Here is a 27181-nt window from a genome sequence, read left to right on the forward strand (position 1 = left end):
ATGTAAAGCTCCTGAGGGCATCTAATTAGCTAGAGTAAATGACTAGGTCACTTTATAATAATCGGTGCTGAACTCTCAGTTCCTATCTGAGGGTGTTGCACAGTAATTCAGTATGCCTTCACCAAACTGAAACAGACAACCAAAAAGATGGGATATATTTTATTTACTAGAGTATGCATTTTCCTTAGAAGAACGTATATTTGACAGTATGCTTTAATAAAAACTGTCCTTCTGTACTCCCTATAGACATATGATCTCTCCCACTTGAAACTTTATACTCTGTTCCTTTACTTTAGTTCTGCATGATGCAAGAGCTCAGGTTTGTGCAGGATTAACTGAATTTAAACCCATTGTAGCAACAGTCTCAGGGTCTTCATGCAGTTTCACTGCTGCTTCTTGGTTTTAATATCTTCATTACGTATGAAAACCAAAACCTGGAGTGTAAATCACTAAATTTTCTACTTCCAACTAGGATGTAGAGGCAAAAGTATCAAATATTAGTATTTAGAGCAGTATACAGTCTTATTATCGTGTAGAGCAATTTCACAAAACATTTTTTTTTTAAATATCCACTGTGCCGTGCAAAAACAAAAAAGAAAGATGTGAAAAGATATTGTTTATGACCAGCAGTTGCCTTGCCTCTGCTAACTTAAGGCTAAAGTACAGAATGAGCCTATAAGAATTGGCCCTATCATCATATCATCTTATGGAGCACTAATTAGATTAGCTCATTTGATTAAAAAAAAAAACCAAACAACAAAACCCTTGCAAAATACAGTTGTTATGAAAACAGTAGAAAGCTAACTCATATTTAATGTGTCCTTTTAATGCAGTGTATAATTTCAGGAGTAAATTTTGCAGTAAGTTGCCATAATTTTTTCTGGAAGCTAGACCAGGTATCTCAGTTAAGGATTTTGAAGCATGGAGTAGCTACTATACCACTAATGAATATTTATATTCTCTAAATTATTCATTTTCATTCCCAAGAACATTTACTTTTATCTACACAAAATTCTTGTAGGGTGTTTTTTCTGATTTCCTCTATTTGATCTGAATAATAGGGCTTTGAGCAACCTGATCTAGGGAGTGGTGTCCCTGGTCATTGGCAGGGGAATTATCTTTAACATCCCTTCCAACCTATACCATTGTGTGATTCTATGACTCTTGTAAAGACTTACTGGCTTAATAACTGCTTTTCAAAGGACTTAGCATTAGCTGTCTTCAAAATGTGAATTTATTTATTTAATTTTTTATTTTATTGTCCATCAGAAAGACAGCAACTGCAACAATGATTACTCGAGGTTTGAACACTATGAGAGTGATTCTAAATATAAAATGTCATTCAGGGGAAACTGTTGTCTAATACAGGTCAGAAGTAAAACATACCCTGCGAAACATTCATTGCATCACTGCAGTCATGACTTCACAATAAAATAGTTCCTGCCAAATGGTGACAGGGTATTGTCATGTACTGTTTGGCGTGTGCCAAAACAAATGTAGGAGACGGAACACAGAATGGGTCACTGCAATCCTGCCCTCCTCTGGATCTACAGAGAGGTTTCCAGCACACAAAGGGTGCTGCAGATGACCTATAGAAATGTGAGGACATTGGCAGCCAAGGTCACAGTCTGTTTGTGCTGGCTCCCTGCACCAGACCAACGGAGTTTATCCGCTTGTGCAGGCACATGCACCCTCGCACATACCACTCATCTTCCCAGTAGGCAAAAGGGTGCAAGGGGCAGCGTGACTCGTTACCCTGGTGCCCTGGACACTTTACAACTCCACCTGTTCCAGCCTAGCTCCAAATACGTGCCTTCTGTCCCTGCTGGGGGAGCCCAAGGATCCCACATCTGTAAGGAAGTGTAGGATTTGATGGCAGAGCCCTCTCTGTCACCAAGAGGCAGAAGGGAAAGACATGGACCTCTGGCATCCACTCTTTAATTCACACTGTATCACATGCTTGGAGTAGTCTGACACAGTCACATTTTGTCCTTAGCTTGAGGTCAGTAAAGAAGACAGCCAAGAAGAGCAGAACGTAATTGCCAACTTAACTCTGCTGAGATTAAAGACAAAAATCAAACTGAAACTAAAAAACACCCAAACCAAAAGCAAACAGTTAGGTTTATGTGCTATTGAAACTAGTTCTTTAGGAACTAAATTATGTTGGCTCTGAAAAATGCACTGCAAATATTTATGTGCTTAATTAATGTCTTCCAATGTGTCCACGACCTTAAAAATATATTTTTAAAAAAAGCAGTGGGTCTGTATTCAAAGATGGAAAAACCTTCCATTTGAGTTCAGTTTAAAGAACAAGAGGTCAAAAAGCTGCATGTGGAACAAGAGCAGCATTTACAGGAATCTGCATTGTGTGGGCTGTTGACAATAATCAGCAACTTTATAAATGTTACATTTTGAGGAACTGAATTCAACTTTCTTATAATTAAGTCCTCCAAAATCAATGAGATCCTCCATTATTTCTACCAGGCTGGAAATTGTTATAGCAAGTATATCTAAATTCTAAAATTTCTCCTTCTGTCAAGAATAATATATACAAGGCTCTCAACTAGCATTTGAGCTTTATTTTCTTTTTTTTTTTTTTCATTTTGCAAGTTCTTCAGCAGGAGAAGAGAACAGAACAGCGAACAACTTGATTTGCACTGTGTAGACTTGCCTCAGTGAGATCTGAGCCAGAAGCAGAAGAAATTAGTCCACATGGATATCCACACTCCTTCCTTTAAGGAAGCTAATTCTCTTAGAAGTGTCTCAGCTGAGCATGGTCTCACACTGTCTTACTGTAAAGGTACGGCCAGAGCTCCACCCTTCCTTCCCCCGCAGGCTTCCCTGGGATAGCACCCTCTATCCCTGCTCTGCAAATAGTATTGCATAATAAATACTAAAAGAAAAAAAAATGCCCTATTCAAACAGTGAATAGGACTGTGAAGGAAGCGAGAGCACACTGTTGAATGAGCTAGGAAGAATAAACTATTCTCCCTGAGTCAATATTTTCTGGTCTTGGACTAAATTATTTTCCCCCTCTGCCTGTCTTGCATGTCTGTTGAGGGTTAAGGAAATATCACAGGTTATTGCTGTCACCTGTCCTGTTCCTGGTCTATAAACATTCACAGGCATTGCTAAAGAGCACCTGAGGAAATGGCACCTCCAGAGAATTTCTGTAACTCAGTAATTAACAGTACTGTGGTATTTCATGTTTTGCATAAATGTCTGTCATGATATTGCTTCCTCTCTTCTTGGATCTATAGAGACCTCAACCTTTGCTGAAAATTGTCACATCCTATCTTGAGCTAAAATACTCAGAACACAATACTGCAGCTTTTAAAAGAGAAAAAAAGAAATATCACAGATCCCACACTTTGTCTAGGAATTATACTAATTAATTCAGATTTAACTAAGATCCCATGGGATTAATTCCTTGAATTCCCAATCCAAATGGAGAAGCTGTAGCTTTGGATAAGTTTTCCTAATCAACTGCAGTTCTTGGCAGTGGCTTTAGAATAGAAGCTCCCTGTGACAAGTGAGGGAAGTACAGGGGGGATCTCTGGCAAAGCCAGGAGGGATCATTATGACCTTCTAGGACAAACTCTGTGGATCTTTCTCTAAGGCTTGCAGCATGCTCTTGAGCAAGATGATCTCTAAGCTATAGCTAGGTTCCAAGGGAAAAAAAAAAAAAAACAGTCTTGGTGATAAGATTTGAGAATAACAGAAAATCTTTGATAATATTTGTCAAGTGGTCCTCATGCTACTTCACTGTCAGTCTGGAAAATGTGGATGTGGATCTTACCACAAGACTGTATTTGCCTCATTTCAGATGCTGTAGTTAAGGGCTGCAATGAAATTCCCTGCTATTACACATGAGCAGAAAGTGCTGTTCATGCCCCATCCAAGGCTCCTCGATGCCAGCTGAAGCACTAACAACCAAAAAAATAAAAGAGTTGGGTAAGGTATCTTGCAAAGCTTTCCCAAGCAGCAGAAATCAGATTTTGCTTATCACGGAGCAATTGCAGCAAGACACCCCAAGTTTGGACAACTACTAGTAACATGAATTAATGGCAAAGGCAAATCTTTTTAATGGTGTCTGTGGGGGCTGGTTTACTGGCACCGTGTGTCACTGGTAGCTTTTCAGGCCCTTCAGTCAGCATTGTTGGCTTTTGCAATTCCATCCCGGCTCTTACAACACCAGCGGTTTTTCTGGAACCACAAGTTACCAACAAGGAGTAAGGAAGGAAGACCGAGATTCCATTTTTTTTAAGCCAAACGCAGGCTAAAGCTTTAAAAGATAAAAGAAGCCGCTTTGGGGATGTATAATAAATACGTAGAATATATCTCGGTCATCCATGATCACTCAGCCTTGCACAGTTCCTCGGCAGCAGTCGCCCTGAACAAAAGACTTCCAGGGATACCCAGGTTTGGCACCTCCTCAGCGGGGTCCCGCCTCAGAGAGCGTAGGGTTTCTTTCCCCCCTCCCCGATAACGAGCGGGACAAGTTTCGCTGCGTGGAACGCCGCCTCAAAGCACAAGTGACCCGAAAAAGGCTCCGGCAGCTCTCCCGCCGCTGCCCTCAGCACCCCCAGGGCTCTCCCGCCTCCCCTCCCGCCGCCCGCGCGCCGCCGCCTCAGGGGCTCGGGGGCGGGGTTTGGAAGGGGGCGCGCCGCGCGCCGCTCGTCACGTGACACGCCCCTCTCGCGCCCCTCCGCGAGCCGGGCCCCGCCCCCGGCGCTTCGCCCCCGCCGCGCCCCGATCTCTGATTGGCTACAAGCTGACAATGCGCGAGGCAGCGCCCCCCGCCCCGCCCCCTCCGCCGGCTTCACCCCGGCAGCCACGCGCCGCCGGCCGCGAGCTGCCCGCGCGGCGCCGGCGCGGCCGTTACGGGAGCGCAGCGGGCGCTGAGGGAGCCCCATGGCCGCGTCGCTGGGGCCGCTGGTGGGAGCCATCGATCAGGGCACCAGCTCCACCCGCTTCCTGGTGAGCACAGCGCGGCGATCGGGGCGGCACCGGGGGCAGTCGGCGCCCCCGCGGCCTGAGGGGAGCCGCGGCTTCCGCGCCTTCATTCCCCTCCATCCCGGCGGGGGCCTCTGCCGTGCCCTTGGGGAAGGGCAGGGGAACGGGCCCGCAGGGCCGGGCTGCGCTGCCCGGCTGTGGCCTCCTGTCTCCTGGAGAAGCGGCGCCGCTCGGCCCAGGGCTGCCGGATCCGGCGCTGTCCCTCAGTCGCGTTCCCGCCGCGGCGCGGGGGGCAGCGCCCGTCCCGCGGGGAGCGGTCCCTGGGCGAGCCCGACACCAGCGGCTCTGCTGCTGCTCCAGGGCACTGCGGGATCCCGCTGCTCCGAGCAGGCTGCGTTTGCAGTGTGTCAGGCTTTCAGTCTGTCGGCTGTCTCGCCCCGAATGGAATCAAATGGACGAGGTCCTGAGGCACTGGGGAAATAGATCCGTGAGAGTTCGCTGACTGTGATTAATTGATGTTCAAACAATGCGATGACTCCCCTGTGTTCCCCGCTGAAACCTTCCCAGGGCCTGCTGGAGTGACTTCTACAGCTCCAGCCCTAATGTCAGTGCCTCTTGTGCACTGAAGGTATTCAGGTGGCTGAACCTGCACACCTTGTTAAACACTGATTTGTTTAAACACTTAAGGAAGATAAGTTTAAGGATAGGAGAATTAATATATTAATCATATATTTGACCCTTTAGTTGAAGGATCTAGTTATTTCTGTATTATGCAATAGGCTGTAACTAATGTTGTTATGTATGAAACTTAGGATAGATACTTCTGGCTTGCAAATCTCTACAAATATACTGTGCCCTAGTCAGTTAAGTCATGGTAATTTGACTTAATTAAAGCCCTATGACAATTTCCTCCATGAAAGTGGAATAGAGATATTTACTCGATATAAAACGTTATCAAATGTGCGAAGCATGAATTGGGAAGATGAATGTTTTCGCTTACCCTTGCTACTTTTTTTTTTTTTCCTATTGCTTCTTCTCCCATGTGAAATGTTCCTTCATGAAGCAGGAGGCTAGAGTATCTTCTTGACCTATGTTACCATTATTATTCAATATCACGACCTTCATGGGATTGTCAAATGAGAAAACACAGCTCTGGGGGTGGAGAGAAACTCCAAACTGACAAATGACACCAGTGGGCTGTCTTGGATGCCAGTCAGGAGTCCTTTTTGGGAACGAATTTGAAGAAGGTCCCTGTAATGCATTGAGATAAATTCTATCTGCTTTATGTAAATGCCAAGTTAACTTTTTTCTTATCCTCAAAGGATAACAGTAGAAGTTTTTACTATTTACTAGGAGAAGTAAAACTTAAGCTCTTTATACAAGTGTTTTTACAAGGTCCTCTTAGGAGGAATTTCTTACACTACACACATTCATCAATGGTTTTTATGCAGCCAGGGAGATTTTGCCTGCCTACAAGAGGATTCAGATGCTTCCTAATTTTTTCAATAAGTATATTGTGTCTGCCACTTTTAAATTCTTGCATCCATCTCAGTGTCTCTCAATTGATGTCAACATACAGCATTGTCTTAAACTTGGCAATGTGATCATGTCATTATGATAATAAAGTTGCAGGGGTTTGAGCAAATAAGAGGCATGATCACGGAGTTAAATCAGAACACGGGAGAGGGAGAGAAGTGGGCAAAATGTGCAGAGTTCTGTTTCAGCTCACCTCAGTCATTCAGATGACAACACCTGTAAATGGAGAATTCTGTGCTGGAAAGGGATTGCTGCAGTTGGAAGAGAGATTTTGCCTTGAAATATTTTAAGCCGGAATATAATGTATTGTTGTCTTTGCTTAAATTATTTCTTTGGCTCTGTTGATCTTTTGCTTTTAGTTGTTTTTGTTACATTTCCCAGTGATCTCTCTACATTTTTTTTTAATTTAGTGTTTCCAACAGTTTTTGTCTTCACCAAATCACAAGTCAAAATCAACTTGCTGCTTACTTTACACTTGTGTATTCAGTAGTTCAGTGCAACTGTTATCTAACTTTTTAAGTGTAAAACATATGATTTTGAGCAGGTTAAAGAGTTCTCCTTGGTGAAAAACTGTCTGGTCTAATGGGGCCAAAGAGTAGTGTCAGCAGTCCAGAGTGTAAATTTCCATTTGCAGGTGGCAGATTTACCAGTGGTGTCCATAACAGCCAGTAGTGAGGGCTGATACCCCACAGTATTTTCCTGGACAGCCATGGGGATGGGTTGGGATGTTCTCTCTGATGGGGGTGACCAGTTGACTGAAATTCCAGTTGGAGATGGGGCTGCCTGAATATTCATACAGTTAAGCAAAGTTTAGCACTTGAGACAGAATGCTAAGAAGCTGCTTAGTGAAAAAGACGCACTCCTGCTGGGCATTGAGTTGGATATATGTGAGCAATGCATCCTTGTGGAGGTGCACATTAAGAAAAGTTCAGAAAGTAATTGTTGCCATCTGTGTAGCACTTAGGAAGCAGCATCTGGAACACTGGGTCTGATGTTGGACCCTGCACAGGATGAGAGTTGAAAGAACTGGATTTCATCTCCAGCCAGAGGAATCCCTGTACTGCAGCACAAGGCCGTGGAAGGAAGGTTGGGAGATCAGGGGCTCTTTCTTCACAAGAGACGCTTGAGGGATGTCCTCAGTCCACAGTTTGTGGAGAGCACAGAACCAGCCTTTTCTCAGACATGCACAGGAAAAGACAGTAGGCAGTGAACACAAGCTGCAGCAAGTGGAATATCCAATAGACGTAAAGAAACTGTGTTTCCCTATGAGGGCTCCACATCTGGGGCTGAGAAAGGTGTGTGGAATTTCCATCTTTGCAGATGCTCAGTGCCTGATTAAAAAAGGCCCTGAACAGCCTGGTTTTAAATTCAGGCTTACCTGAATGGTGAGTTAGGCTAGGTGACCTCCTGAGATTCAGAGTAAATTATACTGTGTCCAGACAGTATAATTTTTTATAATTTGTTTTGTTTCTCCTGCTTGTGAATGAGGAGGCTGTATGAGCACAGAAGCTAAAGAAGCAGCAGCAAAACTCAGGTGCATTTCTGTTACTGTCACTCCTTCTTTAGCCTTGCCTCTCAAACAGCACACATACAGGGGTAGTTTTATGCTGTAGCTTTATCCTCCACAAACCCTATTTTGGATCTTTACTTTTATTAGCTAATTTTGCAAAATGAACTGCAATTATTTTTGAGATTGTAACTTTTCTGATAAATTGGGTTGAACCTGGGTAACAGATTCAGAATTAACAGGGAAAGCACAATTGTTTAAGGCTCATTTTATAAAAAATATCAAGCAGGAACATAAATTGGATAGGCTAAATAAGTGTACCCAGATGACTGAATTCTGGCCAAGATGTTTCTTTGAATATTTTTGTCAAATACTTTCATCTCTTGTGTTCCATCTTGTATTAATCAAGAATCATAAAAATACACTATAACTTCTTTTGTGAAAAGTCTTAGGAGCAGGAGGTAATGGCCAGCTGAACCATTGTTTGATCTCTTGAAAGGTATTTGCTGGATAGTGTTTCTGTCATTTTATCCAGGAACAGCAAGAATTGAAGGACACAGCGAAGTACCTACACAGTACTTTGTTATAAGTTTGTCAGTCAGATGCAGGACAGATTTTTTCTACCTCTGAAAAATATTTTTTTTCCTTTACTTTGTCTTCAGAAGAAACAATCAAATAAAGCTATATCACACTGTAAGCATTCTTTTCAATAAACAAAACCTGATTTTAGGTAAGGAAAACCTTCATATCCATTGAGCTCTCTCTTCAGAGGGGCGTTCATTTTACCCCTCTTCTGAAGTAACATGACCTTTTGGGATAAACTTGATTGTATAACTAGCAAGAAGAGTTAAAAATACTGTAAATACAGTTTCCCCCCTAGGTCTTACCACTTAAAATACAGCGTAGTTTTACTTTTAAATCCCATAATTGTAAGCGCGTCCTAGATGGTGAGGGAAATCTGTTCATCACAAGCCTTCCAAGAAAGGTAATTTCTAGGAGGCTTGTTAAACTTGGACTTATTCATAAATTCTGACTGTGCAACTCCTAGTTAAACACTGGAGAGGGAAATGATTGTTTTCTCTTTTCCTTGCCCCAGCAGGGTTGATTTCAATGCAATTTCAGAACTCCATCTCTGAGCTTGTTTGCCTACAAAGGCATGGCTGATCCTGCTTGACAGAAACTGATGAAGATACAGCGTAGAGCAACGGAAATAGCTTTACTGTGGCAGAGTTACATGACAAAGCTTGAGAGATGTTAAAAGTTACTTCTAAAATCTGTTTTTATTATTGTCTTTTCAGCTGTGCAGCTTCTTTTATCACTTCCATGAGCCTCATATTTCTGTTAATTCCTTGAAAATTGTTACAACTCATTGATATGAATTCTTTTCCACTAAGATAACAAAGCATAAACGTAATACACAATAATATGTAATAATATGTAACTGTACCCCTTTATGTGATGTGATGTATTATATTAAAGACCCTATAAAAAGCTTGAATTAAGTGATCGGCCCCTGTGCCTCTCGCTTGTTCACATACAAGACACCTATGCATGCCTTACTTCTCTGCAGTCCTGAGACTCAAGGCTCAAGCTCTGATTCTCTGTTGTGAGTAGAGGGAGTATGTTATTTATTCCTTCTCTTTAATCTCTCACTAGAGAATTCAGTACATATCTGGTGGCTTTCACTTTCGTCCCTGTTCAAGACAGCTGTACAAGTCCAAATAGCCTAGACAATTCTTCATTACTGCTGCTGATAAAATTAAGGCAAAATTGAATTTGGCTTTCCCCCCCACACAACTGAGAGATCAGTAGCATAAACTTGAATCAGTTCTTAAGGAATATGAAAGGATTGAAAGCCTCTAGTCCTAACAAGTTACAGAAATACACTTCAAACCTGTTTCAACAGGGATGTATTGACCTTATCTGACTTATTTGTACTTACTTTTACTTATTTTTTAATCTCTCCACTGTCAAACAGGGACTGCATAGGGAATATTTTTTTTACAACAGTAGTGTTTTTTTGGAGGGAGTGGGAAAGGAAGGCTTTGAGGTCCCATATTTTCTATTTATTCCCTATGTTATTTATCATTTTGAAGGTTTAAATTTAGTGACTCATTCATCTTTTCACATATCAGAATTCTATCAGTGTAGAAGTCATGTAATCATAGAATAATTTGGGTCAGAAGGGACCTTAAAGATTACCTGGTTCCACCCCATCACCATGGGCAGGAACAGCTTCCACTAGACCAGGGTGCATAGGGCCCTGTCCAACCTGGCCTCAAACAGGGATTGCTCCCAGTGAAACTTTTTAATCCCTTGCCCTGAATGATGGGGAGTGTCTATTGCTTTTGTTGATAATGTCAGAAGCTTGCAGGTTTGTTTGTGATGGATTAGCAAAATGTTTGCCTAGTTCTTCTCTATGAATATGGAAAAATCTGTGCATTCATAGTGTTATTACTTCCATTGAAAATGTATTCCTGTCACAGTTTATTGCTGTGTCTGCAAGCCACACACTCCACATTCACTTGATGGCTTTGTCTAATTGAATTTGTGCTTTCTGCTACCAGTAGGAATCCTTAGCATTACCTTCTGTTTCAAGAAGTACTGAATGATTAGTGATGAATGATTACCACATAATATTTAAATTTGCTAGTATGTCAGATACATAACGTGTTAACATACAGGTTAAATAAAAAGTCTTCTATCTCTCTGTCTTTTTTCTAAAAAAACAGTAAATTTGAATGTGCTTTTGGCAGAAAGGCAATTTCAAGTAAAGAAATCTTAATGCATACATGCAAAACAACCTCTCCATTAAGTATGTTGTGTAGCATTTTGAGATCCATATCCCATTATGCAAGTTGCTTCCAAATGTGTAGTAGTGACACAGAGCTTTTTCTTTAATAGGATATATTCCTGTCAAGCCTGAGCTGATATATGAAACACAGATAAGTAAATAAAGAAGAAATAATTCAGTGGTGCTCTTTCTGTGTAATCTTTTGAGCTGATAGCAGAAAAGAATGATCATGCAACTTTTTGAGACTTCTTTTCTGGGCAATGGAGCTTTCAATGTTTTCCAGAATTTGTGTTGTTTCATCCTTGGAGGTTTTCAAGACTTGCTTAGAAAAGTTCTTGAGCAACTTGATTTAATCTCATTGCTGATCCTGCTTTGAGCAGGAGCTTGTACTAGAGATCTCTCAAGGTCCCTTTCAGCCTGAATTATTCTGCAGCTCTAATATATAAGTCAAATGTTTCTAAACTTCAAAGTTTCATTCTCAAGATGCTCTTTAAGGTTCCGAAGAAACTGGAGAATCAGAATTTCTTCTCCTTTTTGTCAGAGTTGTTCTAATAGTTTCAGGGTAAAGTGTACTGGGTAGATGATACCAAGAGTTTATGGATTAAAAACTTTAGGAGAAACTCCTAAAATTTGTGGTATGAAAAGAGAGCATTAACAAGTATAGAACAGATTCAGCTGTATCCTAGAGGGAGGACAGATATAACTGAATTTTGTTTCTTTAGCATGTGAGTGGTTTCTAAATCTGGCTCAGCTCTGCTTGCCATGAAAAGGTAGGATGGTGTCCTACTGACATGTTCTACAGTTCACTTGAACCTGCTGCTAGATTTTACTTTCTAGGTCCCGGAAGGTTCTTCACACAAAAGATTCTGCATGGTGCTGTGGAGAAAGAGCCCTTCCCCCAGGATTGCCACCACTGCCCAGCCAGGCACTCTGGCTCACTTACTGTACACTTCAGTTGAATGTTTCACCAGGTGTCCCTCAGCTTGGCCTCGGCAGAGATCCCTTTTGGGAACAGGCCACTGCTGGTTAACGAGGGTTGTTGTGCATTCTCCATGGGCTTCTACTGCCAGGCAGAGCCTCTAACTTGGGATTCCTTGAGAACACCCATTGATAGAGTCCTCGTGATTCTCTACTGTGCTGGTTTTTATTGTAGAGTATTCAAATTTAAATTACTTTTCTGCGTGTTCTTCTCTTTTTTGATAGTTAGTGTTGCTGCAGTGGCATTCTTTTCTTGTCAGATTGCTCATGAGCTCTGTACTTGTAGTTTGTTTTGAAACAAAATGTGTTTTGCCTAGGTACTTTCTTGTTCTTTAGTTTGATCCCTTCTATGTTTTGTCATAGATTTTCACTCTTCCTAAAATGTGCTAACTCAAGAAAACACACAGATAACTCTGGCAGTAGAGTGGCATAGCAAGAGCTAAAGAAATGCTATTATCAACAACAGTGGGTATTTTACTGAGTAATATTCTAATATGCATCAGGAGTTTAACTTCAACAACCACCACAAGAAAAAATCTGGCTCTTTTCCAACCCATTAAGGAAAAAAAAAACCCAGTTAAAATTGACAGAGTGTCAGCAAAATTTGCCAAAATAATCCTTATCTACCTTAATTTTAAAAGTGCATATATCCGAGTCCTTGTTTATAGATATTGGAGTTGACGACAGAAAATTACTATTTGTTGTCACAGCACCGCATTTGTTCCAAATAATAAATGTTAATTATTGTTGTTTAAACTTCTGTGTTCATAGAAAATTCAATTGTGTAATTTATTTGCAGGTTTTTAATGCAACAACGGCAGAGCTCTTGAGTCACCATCAAGTGGAACTAAAGCAAGAATTCCCTAAAGAAGGGTATGATTTTTTTGTATTTTTTCATTTGTGTAGAGTTTGGTAGAGCTTATAAATTTTTATCTATGAGTCATCAAAATTGAAGCTGATTAATAATTCTTAGTAGCACAGCAACAGCTATAAAAGGCTGGGCAGAAAAAATGGCATGAAATAGCTCCCACTGGGTGTTCAGAACGTGCCTGAGTTACGGAAACTAAAAGTACTTGGTGTTTGGCTCTGGTCACTCATTTACATATTTAACATCTAAACTTTAACATCTAAACATTGAAGTTTAAAACTAAAGTTTAAATGAAACTTAACATCTCATTTAAGGTAATAAAACAGATAATTTTTACATTCGAATCACAGTCTTCAGCTTGATCAAAGAAATATCTTCCTTTGTTTTCCAAGGTTTTGTTTGTTTGTTTGCTCCTAAATGACCTACCATTTGCTGCCAATGCCCTCTGTATAGAGCAAAACAAAACTCTTTGTTCGTAGATATGTAAAACATGTTTTGTAGCTATATTTGTATTAAAATGCTCAGCTTGTTTTTCAGACTAGTATTATTTTTTCTTTTTATGTACGTTTTTGTTTACTGGTGTTTACTGTTTGTTAAAGATGGGTGGAACAAGATCCAAAGGAAATATTAAACTCTGTCTATGAATGTGTGGAAAAGACCTGTGAGAAAATGAAAGAACTGAACATAGACATCACTAACATAAGAGGTACTTATGGGTAGAGGGCTTTAACGTGCTATGGTTGAGCAATTCAGATATCATAGTTTTTAAGTGAATAAATAGAAAGGTGGCAGCATGTGCCAGGCTCAAACAAAATGTTTAATTGTATTTGAAAGTAGTTTTTTGGGAAGAATAATGAGAAAATAAATGTATCAGCAATGCAGAATCTACAAAGTAGACTTAAGCTAATCTTGTAAAATCACAGTGACAAGTGATGAAGAAATTCTGAAATTACGTTTAGGACTTAAGTTTAGGAAAGCTGTTTTCCCCTGTCAGTGTTGTTGCTGTCTCAGTTTGTGGCTGAAAAAGAGAGAGGTTTAGAGCTTACAGGTTAATCAGCAAAGATGAGTTCTTAGAAGTAATATTTCTAGATCATGCCTTGAAAAAATTGGAAGCTTTTTATTTCCCATTTACTTTCCTCTTCTGCTTACCTGTTCCTCCCTCCTCTCCATCTCTCTGTTCCCTCCTTCACCCCCCCAAAAGGGGAAAACAAACCTTCTGAAAAGGATACTTTCTGTTTTGTTTTGAAGCCATTGGAGTCACCAATCAGAGAGAAACAACAGTGGTTTGGGACAAGACAACTGGAGAACCTCTTTATAATGCTATTGGTAACTATGCTTTCTGCATATGTAATATCATAATATGATCATGTTGTGGAAAAAATGCTTTTTTAATTTCCTGTGCAAATCTGGTTGTGGCCTAGCCTAGTAATTTCTTGGATTTTTTTGATATCTGTATTGTAAGATATGTATTTGCATATATACCAGTGCAGTTTAAAAAAGCCCATTCCGTAAAAATTGTTGATTAATAATCACTTTATTGGTTTTCAAAAAACCCCACTATGTTCCTGACGGGTTCCTGGCACAAAATGCTCTGAGTTGCACCCAATCACTTTCTTTGAAATTTTCAGGATGCTGGTGATTTATCTTTAAAGGAAAATCATGTTAAGTAGGTTTAATTATTGATGACTTAATAAAGGCTTATTAATACTCAGAGTTTTATTTTCAACTTACCTTAGCTTTTCAGATATTGTCAGCTGAAAAATGGTAATTGTCCAGAATTGGTTTTTTAGGTCAAGTGCCAGATATAATTTGACATAGTATGACTGTAAAACCAGGACTCTTCTATAGTCAAATAAATGTAGTTAACAGCTTTATCTTAAACCCAGCTATACCTTGATAACTACAACACAGTCTTTTAGTAGAAAGTTTACATAGAAATAGTAAATAATCAACCTGCTATTTGTTTTAACCTTTTTGTTTAATCACAGTCATCTGCTGTGAAGTAGCATTAGTCACTGGCTTATATTCTGATAAAGTAAATACCCTACTTGTGGAAAATCCTGGTTCATTCTCAAATCATTTGATCTTCTAAATCAAATTAATTTATCTAACCATTTTAATTTTTACAACAGTGCCTTTAAAATACAATGGCAATATGATATTCTTTCAACTACATGAAAAGATAAAAATAGACAGGAATTCATTGGCAAGAGCTGTGATTTCATAGAAACAGGCTGAACACGTCACTTTTTGTGTATTAAATCACATGATCAATTAATTTTATTCATGGTTTTAGTGTGGCTTGACCTGAGAACCCAGACAACAGTTGACCATCTTCTTAAAAGAATTCCTGGGAAAAACAAAACTTTTTCAAAGGTAGGAGACATTCCAGAACATTTAAATTTTACCTGCTTCAGTCACTTGTAGTTTCTAGTCCCTTCTTAGCTTGTTAAATAATGAAAAATGAGCACAAGACACCAATCTGAGACTAGAAAATTTTTAATTTCCTTAAAAGAAATGTTTAACACTTATTTAATATCTCACTACGGAAGTGAGACCTAATCCTTTGCAATCTAGCCAATATAAAATAAATGTTACACACAAAAATTAAGATCAAGTAGGAAAAATAAAAGGGAAATAATTTACTGGTATGAAATGTATTATCCATTCTCGTTCCTTAATACTGAAATTAATTGCATCCAATCTGAGAACAAGGAAGATAAAGAGCTAGTTCATTCTTTTTTTGTGAGCATATATATAATAAATTGGAAACTAAATGCTTGTAAAAAAGTGTCACAATTGTTTGATTAGTGTCCTTTACTAATAGAATAAATATTATGTACTTTTTATATTATATGTTTTCCCACAGGCAGGAAATGGATGTCAAAAGGTGTATAAACTGACTTGATTTTCAAGTTCTAGTAGAATGCAATTTTCATCTTTCCTGCGTTGTCCTGCCCATTTTTGTTGTTGTTACTTATTGTCTAGTCATATGGAGATATCCTAGATAAGACAGGCCTTCTGCAAACAACTTTTTCCACGTAAATGATCTTTGAACTGCATTTAGATCTGCTTTGATCTTTAACCTATTATTGCACTGGTCATTTGATTTTGATGTTTTCAGACTTGTGTGTTGTATGCTTAGTACTTATTTAAATAATCACAGAAGTTCATTTTCTGAGTTTTGTGTATTTTCTTTTCCCCTTACTATCACCATTTTTACGTATAACTACAGGATTTATGGAAAATATACTTGCATGGTATTTAAATTATTTTGTTGAATTTTACAGTTTAAGACTGGTCTTCCACTTAGCACTTATTTTAGTGCAGTGAAACTTCGGTGGCTTTTGGATAATGTGGAAGAAATTAAGAAAGCAGTTGAGGATGGAAGAGCTATGTTTGGGACTATTGATTCATGGCTTATATGGGTATGTATTTGTGAGTTTATTATCACTCTTCTTACAATGAATTTCCATGTCATGTAAATCTCCATGCATGTGATACTTGATGCCCACTGATGACACAATGATGTCAATAAAAGCTACTAAAGAAATTCCAGTGAGGTTCCTTGCAAGATGAACTTTTACTGTCCCTATACCATTATATTTTTTTCTTGATTCTTATGTATAGTTTACCATTATAGTTTGCTGTAAAACTTCGCTTTCACTTTCAGAAAAATCTTGGACTTTAGAAAGGTGTATTAGGTTTGCCTGTTTAGTTGCTGCAGAAATACCAGAGTTCCTAATCCCAAGGTGAAAACTTTTTGATTCTGAAATTTTTTGGTAATTTTTTGGAGAAAGCCTATATTTCTCCTTGACAAATGCTGTGATTTTTTTGTTCAGAGTTTGACAGGTGGAAAGAATGGAGGCATTCACTGTACAGATGTCACCAATGCCAGTAGAACAATGTTGTTCAACATTCATTCCTTGGAATGGGATCCTGAGCTCTGCAAGTAAGCTCCGTTTTTCAGTAATACTATCATTTAAATAGTTTCTAACTCATTTAAAAATAAGAATCTCTTATCTAAACGAACTAAGATCAGCAGGTACTGCTCTATTTACTGTTGACATTAATAACTAAGATTCATTGTTCTCCAGATGTTCAGTTTACAATGGTCTGGATTAAATAAAAGTAGCAGAACCTGCAGGTGGAGGCCTGGTTCATGGAAACAATTTAGCTGAGTTGATTAGAGCATGATGCTAATAATGCCCAGGTTGTGGGTTCAATCCCTGTATGGGCCAATGTTTTCAGACCTTTGTGGGTCCCTTCCAACTCAGAATATTGGGATTTAATAGTGTCTTTATTACTTAATCAAATTTGTACAGCAGCTGGAATGATAGTGTCTCTATTTGATATTTTAATTTACTAACAAGTGTATTATTAAGATATTGTTGGAAGAGGCATGAATTTCTATGTAAAAGAGTTGGATAGGTCCTCAAAGATTGAAATATATGCTGTTTTCCTCCAAAATTCAGTGTCCACTGTAACAAGTGGAAAAACATACAGATTAAAACCTAGAAACAAAAGTTCCTTTTATAATTTTTTTTCTTTATGCTTAAACTTATTTAAGAAAATAAATGCAAAATGCTTTCTGATTTAGTACTGACTATATAATATACATGATTTTTTTGTTGTATTCAGGTTCTTTGAAATTCCTATGGAAATACTTCCAAATGTACGAAGCTCCTCTGAGATTTATGGCGTGATGGTATGTTTTCCAATATTTGTGTGAAATTCATCTTGTAAAAATATAACTGTATCCATTTGGATTTGGCAAATTCCACGGATTAGGATTAATGGCTTTTTCTCGACCAGTGTTGTTTGGTTTATGATTAGTAAGCTGTTACTTACCGTTGTATAATATTATAGGAAGTTGAGTATTTGATTACTTTAATGCGACACCAATTCTTCTGACACAGTGGCATCTAATTAATGAACTTCAAGATTGGATAAACTGGATGTTGGGATTTTGCATTCTTTTTTCTGGTAATTTGAGCTATTGTTAATAAGAATATGTGTATTTTGTAGTGAAGACAAGTTACAAGATGGATTTTTTAAAATAGAACTCTAACTTCCCTGAAATATTTTTGCTAATGTGTTAATGGAAATGCCACTAGAAGTCATTGCTGACGTTTATTTATGTGAAGGTTGGATAAGAGTGAGTTGTATTAAGATGGATGAGCAAAGTAAATGGAAAAAGATACTGCCTGACCACCAGAACAGAATTGCTCCTCACTTTAAATGTGAACTTCTGTTTCTCTTCCCCTTTCCATTTTTTTTCCTTTTTCTTCCTTTTGCTGGCTGTAGAAAATCTGTCCCAGCTGGGTGAGTAGAGGCTTCCATTAGGCTGACCACCTTACTCATTCTGCTCAGATGCTGTGCATTTTCATTGGTTTAAGGATTAGAAAAAGTGCACTCCTAGGCCAATAAATTTGCTGTGTGTTTCCAAATCTGAGATAAAAAAATTAGAGCCCATGCCAAAATTATTTCTAAAATGTGATCTCAATGTATATGTTTGTCCTAATTTCCACACTGTTGAACATTTACTTTTATAGTGAGCTAAAAAATACAGCTACTGGCTAATAAATGTTAATTAGTTATAAAAGAGAAAAAACTGTCCATTTTCTCTAAAAATATGAATTCTGTGGTAGCTAAACATCAGATTCACATAGAGCTTTTTAGTGCATTTATAAACACAGTTACCTTAAATACAGTTAATTAAAATGTGAATTAATTCAGATTGGAAATACACTTGCATGGCTTTACTGAAAATTCATTTTCACAATTGCTCAAAAAACCAATTTAAGGAAACATGTAAAAATTGTCAGGAAATAGTTAAATAATTAAATAAAATTTTCAGGATACCCTCACTAAGTTTGCACATGACACTGAGTTGGACACAAATGTTGATCTGCTGGGAGAGCAGGAAGGGTCTGTGGAGGGATCTGGACATGCTGGAGCGATGGGCTGAGACCAATTCTGTGAGGCTCAACAAGTGCCAGGTGCTGCCCTTGGGTCAGAACAACCCCAGGCAGAGGTACAGGCTGGAGGAAGAGTGGCTGGAAATGTGCCTGGAGGAAAAGGACCTGGGAATGTTGGTCAACAGCAGCTGAACATGATCCAGGTGTGCCCAGGGGGCCAGGAAGGCCAAAGGCACCTGGTCTGGATCAGCAATAGTGTGGCAGCAGGACCAGGGCAGGGATTGTCCCCTGTGCTCGGCACTGGTGAGGCCACACCTCAAATCCTGTGTCCAGTTTTGGGCCTCTCACTACAGGAAAGGAATTGAGGGGCTGGAGTGAGTGCAGGGAAGGGCAGCAGAACTGGGGAAGGGTCTGGAGCACAGGTCTGATGAGGAGCAGCTGAGGGAGCTGGGGTGTTTGGCCTGGAGAAAAGGAGGCTCAGAAGGAGACCTTACCACTCTATAACTGCATGACAGGGGGTTGTAGCCAGGTGGGGGTCAGTCTCTTCTCCTAGGTAACAAGTGATAAAACAAGAGCCTTCATGGCTTGTCAAACATTGGAACAGGCTGCCAAGAGAAGTGGTGGAGTCACTGTCCTTGAAGATGTATAGATGTGGCACTTACGGACATGGATTAATGATGGACTTGGCAGTGCTGGGTTAACAGTTGGACATGATGATCTAAGAGGTCTTTTCCAATTTTATGATTCTGTAACAGGAATGTAAATGAAAAACTCTGGTACTGTTTGGAAGAAAGCCTACTTGAGACTTAAAATGCTGTATCTTAACATCAGGCATCTGCCTTTGCTTAGGATGTCGCCACAGCCATGTTTGTTTCCTGATCACTTTACTGTTTTGCACTTTTGCATTTTACACTTGGCATTTACTGCACAGATTACACTGAACTGGATTTTCTGTATAGTATTATTTCAAGAAAATTTATGCTAGGAACTTCTGAGATCAGATAAATTATATTTGTAAACCTTCCTGCTCTTAATTTCTTAGGGGTTTAGATAGGAGCTGCATTAAGCTGAAACAAAGTGTACGCCTGAATTGAGCCGTGTTGCTTTCATGACCCTTCTTTGTTTTCCTTTGAGCATTAGAAGTTTAGCTTATTTTTCATTGCCTTCAATTCTAGTCATGGAAAACTAACTCTGAGTTTTTATTTCTCTTTTTGCAAAACAGGAATCTGGAGCTTTGACAGGTGTACCAATTTCTGGGGTAAGTCCTACTTCAACGTAGATTTTGGCATGACAGCCTGGAACTGCATGAACATAGCTTCACAGGAAAAAGCTTTAAGGATGAGTGAATCCTGCTGTGAATTAAGTTCTTAATTTTTTTTCTTCAGGTTAAAATAAGAAGTAGACTTTTGTAGGTGAATCACTGTTTGGCTTGATCCATTATTATTAAGGTCTGGCTGTGGAAATACAAATGAGAGCTCTAGCTGGAAACTTGGTATCTCTAAGTAAATGAGTAACATTACAAAATGGAAGCAAGCTCCACTTCATACATATAAAAAGTATATACATAATCCAGAAATGCTGGGCAAATTCTCAGCTTTTTCCAATAAAATGTGTAAAGATAGTAAATTTTAGTTTCTATTTATATAAATTGCTTACCGTAAGTAGCACAACACATTTCATTTGTAGTTCTTACAGAGGAAAGAGTGATAAAAAGCATAGCTTTTCTCTGTAGGTTTTTCCTTGCTTTCAATTATCAGTGTGCTACTAATAGATTAGAGTTATAGACAAATTTTCATGTGAGGACATATTTCATGTGAGGACATTTGCTAAAGGAAAAAAATCTTTCACTTTCAGTGCTTGGGTGACCAGCATGCTGCTCTTGTTGGGCAAATGTGCTTTCAAGATGGACAAGCAAAAAACACGTAAGTTATTAGGAAAGTAATAAGATAAACACCCTGCTCTGTTTTGAATTTAGTATTGTGTTCTCTTTCAAGCAACTGCCCAACTCTTTTGTAATTACAGAGCTACCTTTTGAGTGTGTTGACCCACAAAGTAAACCATGTCTTGACTCGTAGATAAAGTAATAAAGTTGCATGGCTTGTGAGGTATATTTTGGAACACAGTCACTGTGAGGAAAATCTCTATGTGACAGTGGGGTTTTCATTTTAACATTCTTCAAAACACAGATTAAAACAGTTGCAATGTCATTTAAATGGTGACCTAATGTTAAGCAAATACAGTGAGGTGAGTTAGATTGCATTGACTTGAATGACACAGCTTTGGTAGATGGGAAAGGTCCATTTCAATTGCATGCTTAGTTTTGCTTTTATGTCTAGCTCAGTGGAGAATTTTATGTTTGCTTTTTCCCATTTCTCAGCCTCTTAGTGTTCTTTGTTACAAATAGCTGATCAGTTAAATCAGGCAACTGGGTATAATCAAAAAATCATTGGAGGAGAAGCTGTCTGCTGAAATGATTTGCTGTTCCATTTACAACCAGGTGCTTAACTAAGCATGTAGGGACATACACACACAAGTATGGGAGTTTCACAGGAATGGTTACATATTAGTCTATCTTGTTTCAGTTAATTTCTGTTATTGCTTTACTATTTCTTTTTCCAAATATAACTGAAGGCTGTCTCAGGACTGGTTTAAGGTATTAATTTTGAGGGGTTTAAAAAGGTAAGGAATATTTTTCTTGAGAATAACTTCTTAGGGTAAGTAGGAGTGGTTTATAGTATTTTGTACTCCTTATATTACACTGTGTCCTTGTATAAGTGTGTATGCACACACATATATTATTTGGTCTTCAAATGGGAAACATCCATTTTTAGAAATTTTTGAATGGGATATGTCTAAAGAAAAGCCTCTTTGTGACAAGAACAAAGTTTCTTAAAATTTACCATTTAATATTGTGAAATATTTATTTTATAAAGTTGATCTCATAATCAGCTTAAATTGAAGTAGGTAAACACTGCCACCAAAGAGGAGTTTACACTTAATTTTCAGCCATATCTCTCCTTGATCAAGTGTTGGGCAGAAAAGAGAGAGAGAAAGAGAAGGACGTGTGATTAGATTTTTCAGCTTCAGGCTGCATTCAGATTAACTTTTTGAGGATAGTTGTATCATCAGTTAATGGCAGCAAAATCTTCAAGGGTTAAAAGTGGTGTCCTGACTCTTCACAGGGGACTCATGGATTGCAGTAACAGGTTATTCTTTAAACATTCTGGTTTTAACTTTGCTTTGCTTTCATGCTAGGTATGGAACAGGTTGTTTCTTGCTGTGCAACACAGGTCAGAAGGTCAGTTGCATTTTTTAGTTGTTTGCTTTTTTGTTTTTCACAATCTAAGTTCTGAAACAAACTGTACGTTAGCCATTCTTAGACTTATTAACAACATTATATTGCCAGACAAAGGGAAAAGCATGTACTGAAATCTGAAAGAATGAAAGTACAAATTTTTTTCAAGGTGTTTCTGTAAGACTCCATTTCCTACCTTCTTAAGTTTCCAAACAGAACTTTGCTTGGGTTTCTTGCTCTTCCCTTGTATCTGTTTCTTGTTGTCACCCAGACAGGATTATGTCTTATGTTATTTAACCATGTGCCTTTTTCCTTGTTTTGGCTGTTTTATTTCTTCTCTTCATTTTCTGTCATCATTTCTTTGTAGCTGGAGTTGAATAAATAGCACAAAACTGTGGCTTCCTTCTCATTTACATTTCCCCCCTAAAGACCCCCAATCCTTTTCTATAAGAAAGGTGGAAAGATCTGCAGCAGCTTGTGGAAACAAGAATTACCAACAGCAATCTGTGTTCTATCTTAGGTGTTTATTTAGAGTTACTGATAATTTACTTTTTTTAAATTTTGTGTATTTCATTTGAAGGTTTGGAGCCTTGTTTATTATAATTTGAATGTTTTTATTTAAATATTTTCTGCCTCTGTTCATGCTTTACCTTTTCTTTCCCCTTTCCCTATTTAGTCTGTGTTTTCTGAGCATGGTCTTTTAACCACAATAGCTTACAAAATGGGCAAAGACAAACCTGCTTTTTATGCACTAGAGGTAAGTTCAGTACTTTCTTCCTTTTTGCAATGATACATGTTCTTATTTACTTCTGTTATCTGGTATTTTTATGGTGTCTTCAGCTGTGCAGAAATGAAACTAGCTCTGTGTTATGCTTGTGTGCCTGAAGGTTTCTGTGTGTTTTTGGTTATTCCTGTCTCCAATCTATATCATGAAATCGAATAAAAAATATTCCTTCATTGCATCATTTATACTTTCAGAGCTAGATGGCTACAACATTTTTTCTTTTCTGTCGCTCAGTCTCTCAAATGTTTAATAAGTACTATAAATAAAAAACCACAAATTTTGTAATACTAAGTAAGGTTTTAAAAAAGAAGGAGAACATACTAATGTTTCAGTTATTACCTCACAATATAGTCATAGCTAATTTTTTTTATTTTGTTCTAATGGATTTTACTTCTAACTTCTAAAAATGTGAATCAAATTTCTGGGAAAAAAATCCTCTAATAATTTTTTACCTCTCATTTAGGTGCCTACTTACAGAATTTAGTTTCTCAGGTCTCCAAACAGGCCTAAGGGCAAATTATATAGAAAATTGTATTTATGCTTAAACTTTGGAGTTCATTGTTCTAAAGCTCTGCTTCTGAAGCACAAATCAACTTAGCACCTATTTGGCACCAAAGCTTTGTTTAGAACAACAAAATTATTATTCTTCCATCTGTGCTGCTTAATGTGCTAAGTATTGTAATATAATAATTGTTCTCTAATCACATGCACTGAATGCTGATATTGAGCTTTTGTAGACAGACTGTGTTTTCCATGTGAAAGACGACACAGGATTTTCTTCACTCCAAGAACAGTTTGTGGCTTATGGTACTTTATTAGGATGTGGGAGGCTGCATTTATTTCCTTTTCCTTCCCTGAGGAAAGTTAATCTTGCATTCGCCATGACCTGGCAAACTCTGGGATTTTTATTTTGTGTGGGTGTGTGAGAGGTTTGTTTTATTTTTAACCCTTGTTCTTAAAGAAAGAAACTGAAACTGTCTTGAGAGTGATTTGAATTGCTGCCTGCTGAAACCCCCTGCACTTTGCTTCTTCTTCACCTCCAAGTCTTTAATGATATTGTCTGAAAACATGGCTTCAACAGAAGCTATTAAGTGTGCTTTGTCCATTCTAGAATCATCTACAGTCTGCTGGTTGAGACACTTCAGAGAGACAGAAAATGTGGATTCAGCCCTTTCCGTAATCAAACTGGTATCTTGTAATAGCCAGCTGCTTAGAAAGCACCCCTGCCCCTTCTAGTAGTGGCTTGGAATGAAAATATAAAGCTACTACTGTTTCACGTGAAGCTTAGTCTACTGGACTTGGCTTTGGGGTTAGATGGGAGCCATGCCATCCATCTGGGATGTGATGCAACCCTTCAGGGCCATTTGCTGAGGCAACAGAACAATTTTGCTGGCAAATGCACAAGTGCCTAAATTTTCTGTCTTTCTGGATGTTTGTATTTAGACTAGACGTAATTAGTCTTGTTTTTTTAAATCAAAACATAAAAATATTAATGGGTCAGGAAAAGAAGTCTGAGGCTACTGAACCTCATAACTATATATTCAGAAGACATAAATTAGAAAGACAAGAAGACTACTTAGGAAATATCTCTGTAACTTCCCCTTATGAAAAAAAGCATACAATATGCACCTTTTCTATGTGGGTCAGTGTAACAGGCTGCCCTTTTTACATGGCAGTTTCCAGATGCCAAGAACCTCTGTGGTTTGGTTGTGATCTGTGACTGTGAGCCTGAAGGTGGAGGCCATAGCAACCTCTCCTCCTCAGGTTTTTTAAAATCAGCACAAAGCTACCAGTTGCTGTCTCCTAAAGGAGTGGCTTTGTTTCCTTCAGGGATCTGTTGCAATAGCTGGGGCTGTTGTTCGCTGGCTGAGGGACAATCTGGGTATTGCTAACTCTTCACTGGAAGTTGGTGAGTATGGAGCTGTGCAGTTTTTTAAGTTTTCCAATGTCATGATGTTTCTATCGGTGAATGAAAGCTCAAAATATCTAAGTAAAAAGCTGGAAGGTGCATATATTTTGCTGTGTTTAAACACAACAAAATTTTACTTTGCATCCATGAGCTCACTGTTGTTGATACATGTATTTCATAGAGCCTATCAACACAGTCTTAGAAAGGCTTTGTCAGCTTTGTTCTGTTGCAATCTGTACTTTTTAGTAGTTTCCCTGGTAAACAGATATTCCAGAAGATACTATACTTACAGAGTATCTCCTGGTTTTATGCAGCATTGAAGTTTCCAGAGCCAAGAGTATTTAAGTCTGTATTACAGAAACCAGTATATATCTGATCCTAAACTTACATATTCTTGTCATAAACATGAGAACCTGAGGCCCTGCAAGTGCATGTAATATTTATGTAGTAGGTTTCATATCCATTGAGTTAGGGATCTCAGTTTGCAAAGTTGCCTCTTAAAGAGATTTAGAGGAGGGTAATCTGTTTCAGCTGAAAATGCAGTAATCCTTTAGCATTTGTGTAGCTGATGTTTTCTAATTCAGATGAACTGAAACAAACTGGATTGTAACATTAAAACTAGGAACATATCAAAATTTGGAAAATAAAAAATGTCAGAAGAGGCATGCAAAGGCAAAAATTTGAAAGTGACTGATTTAATGAGATTTAGGATTGAAAATTAATTAATTACATATTTTTAATAAATTGATATCTTATTCAAAGGTGGGAAAAATTAAAATTAAAATTTAATATAAAACTTCAAAAATTCAGCAAAAACTTGAGCATCAGTCTGTTTTTCTGAAAGAAAGCTTTGAAGATCATACAGAAGAATATAAACTAAATTAGCCATAAACTAATTACATAAATTAGCCATTTGTTGTGACTACAGTACCTCTTCACAAGTTTGTCAAGACCTTTGGTAGGTTTGAGTTTCAGGGCCTTTAACTTTGTCAGTGTTTTTAAAATCACATAGGGATTTATCATCTCTTCCTGTTTCACTGAACTTGTCTTTCCTTCTGCCTTCACTCTTTTTTTAAAGTGGAGTCTGTATGAAAGAATCAGTTTAGAAGGACTTCTTGAAGATGTTTTACTACTTCTTTCTTATCCTGTGATGTTTCTCTGATCAATGCAAACAAAAGAAATTTGCAAAAGCAAAAGGAAAATGCTCCTTTCTTATTATAGGAAAGAGCTGCTCATTAGCAATTATCTCTTTTGTCATTCTAAATGTCTTAATATATTATTTTTAATTACTAATACTTTGGTATTGAGGAGTTCATATATCTACAGTTATTATTCTCATATCAAGAAACTTCAGATTTCCTTCTAGCTAGCTTTGTGATTAAATACATAAGCTGACAATTTGGAGCTCTAAATCCATTTGAAATTAATGGGAATTTAGTTCTTTACTCCCTTTGGTCTGGATCCAGTTTCAGTTGCTTGCCTTGACTTAACTGCAAGTAAAGTGTGACCTTTTGGACTGCTTTGAAGGTTGCACTCCTTATCCACATGATAGATAACATTTGAAAACCTCAGAAAATCTAGGTCGGAATATTGCGTACACAGTTTTGGGTTTCAGTTTTGATTTTTCATTTTGCATTTCCCACAACTCCTTATGCTCCATCTTCTGTTCATATTGTTGCAAAAGAAAAAACTGGTTAGCAAGGCACAGAGTGCCAGCATTAGCTAAATTTTATAGTTGTATACATGGCTAGATTAAATTTGTAGCTACCCAAGATATCCTGAATATTTTTCTTAATGAAATAATAACACTTTTAAGTGCTGCATTTAAGTGTTGGTATAGATGTGAAAAGCTAACTAAGTGTTTTGTGTGTGCATTAGAAAAACTGGCTGCAGAGGTGGGAACTTCCTATGGCTGCTACTTTGTGCCAGCATTTTCAGGACTGTATGCACCATACTGGGAACCCAGTGCAAGGGGGTAAGGATCTGACTGAACACTGCGCTTGCAGGGGGATTTAATAATTTTACAAATATTCCTTCCAGGTACGTGAAATTTTCTTTTTTGTTGCCTTGATGTGTCCAGATAGATCATTCTCTGTGGTATTTTCATGAGCTACTGTGCTTCTGTTCTATATTTAACCTGATCAAAACAGCAACTGCTACTGGGAGGAAAGGAAGGATTAGCTAGCCCAGCTGTTGATCCTCCTCTCCTCTCCTTGTCCCCCTCCTCAAAAAACAAGCCAACAAAAAAAAAAAAAAAAACAGTGTGGGGCAGCAGGGCAGGGAAAAATTTTCTGATTTTGAAACGGTTTTTATCTCACTACAGTAAAAGAAGAGGTCTGCATTCCTGTGAACTGTCAGGCAACAAAAGTAATAAAGAAAAATTTTGTGCTGATTAGTGTTTTTGAGTTCAGTTTCAGGCCATGTAATTCCTTCCCACTTGGCCTCCTTCCCTTTGTATAGCGCTTTCTTTCCAGTCTATTGAAAATTCTTTTCTACTCCTTTTTTTTACAGCCCCTCTTCTGGTAGTTCAGCCTCAACCACCTGGTAATAGTTCAAACAATAGGTTCTCATTTGTGTTTTCTGCTGTGGTGAGCTTGCCTACTGTTGTTGGAATCATAACATGCCCTAGCAGT

The 27181-nt window shown here is 38.3% G+C and overlaps 1 protein-coding gene across 2 annotated transcripts in view; it reads left to right on the plus strand.

Annotated features, from left to right (window-relative positions):
• Positions 1-4831: 4831 nt before the first annotated feature.
• GK (glycerol kinase) overlaps positions 4832-27181 on the plus strand; it is a 34699-nt gene continuing 12349 nt past the window's right edge. Inside the window, exons 1-14 of one of the 2 annotated variants that reach the window (XM_030234205.2) lie at positions 4832-4980; positions 12571-12644; positions 13239-13345; positions 13888-13965; positions 14936-15015; positions 15930-16067; positions 16482-16591; positions 17281-17347; positions 19783-19818; positions 20415-20482; positions 21816-21858; positions 22532-22612; positions 24470-24548; positions 26427-26523. In XM_030234205.2, the coding sequence (XP_030090065.1) occupies positions 4915-4980; positions 12571-12644; positions 13239-13345; positions 13888-13965; positions 14936-15015; positions 15930-16067; positions 16482-16591; positions 17281-17347; positions 19783-19818; positions 20415-20482; positions 21816-21858; positions 22532-22612; positions 24470-24548; positions 26427-26523 (1124 nt within the window). In that variant the 5' untranslated portion in view covers positions 4832-4914. The remainder of the gene's footprint in view (positions 4981-12570; positions 12645-13238; positions 13346-13887; positions 13966-14935; positions 15016-15929; positions 16068-16481; positions 16592-17280; positions 17348-19782; positions 19819-20414; positions 20483-21815; positions 21859-22531; positions 22613-24469; positions 24549-26426; positions 26524-27181) is intronic. The other variant, XM_030234206.2, reaches the window with a different exon arrangement.

This window comes from Serinus canaria, chromosome 1 (genome assembly GCF_022539315.1).
Source record: "Serinus canaria isolate serCan28SL12 chromosome 1, serCan2020, whole genome shotgun sequence".
Lineage (NCBI taxonomy): Eukaryota > Metazoa > Chordata > Aves > Passeriformes > Fringillidae > Serinus > Serinus canaria.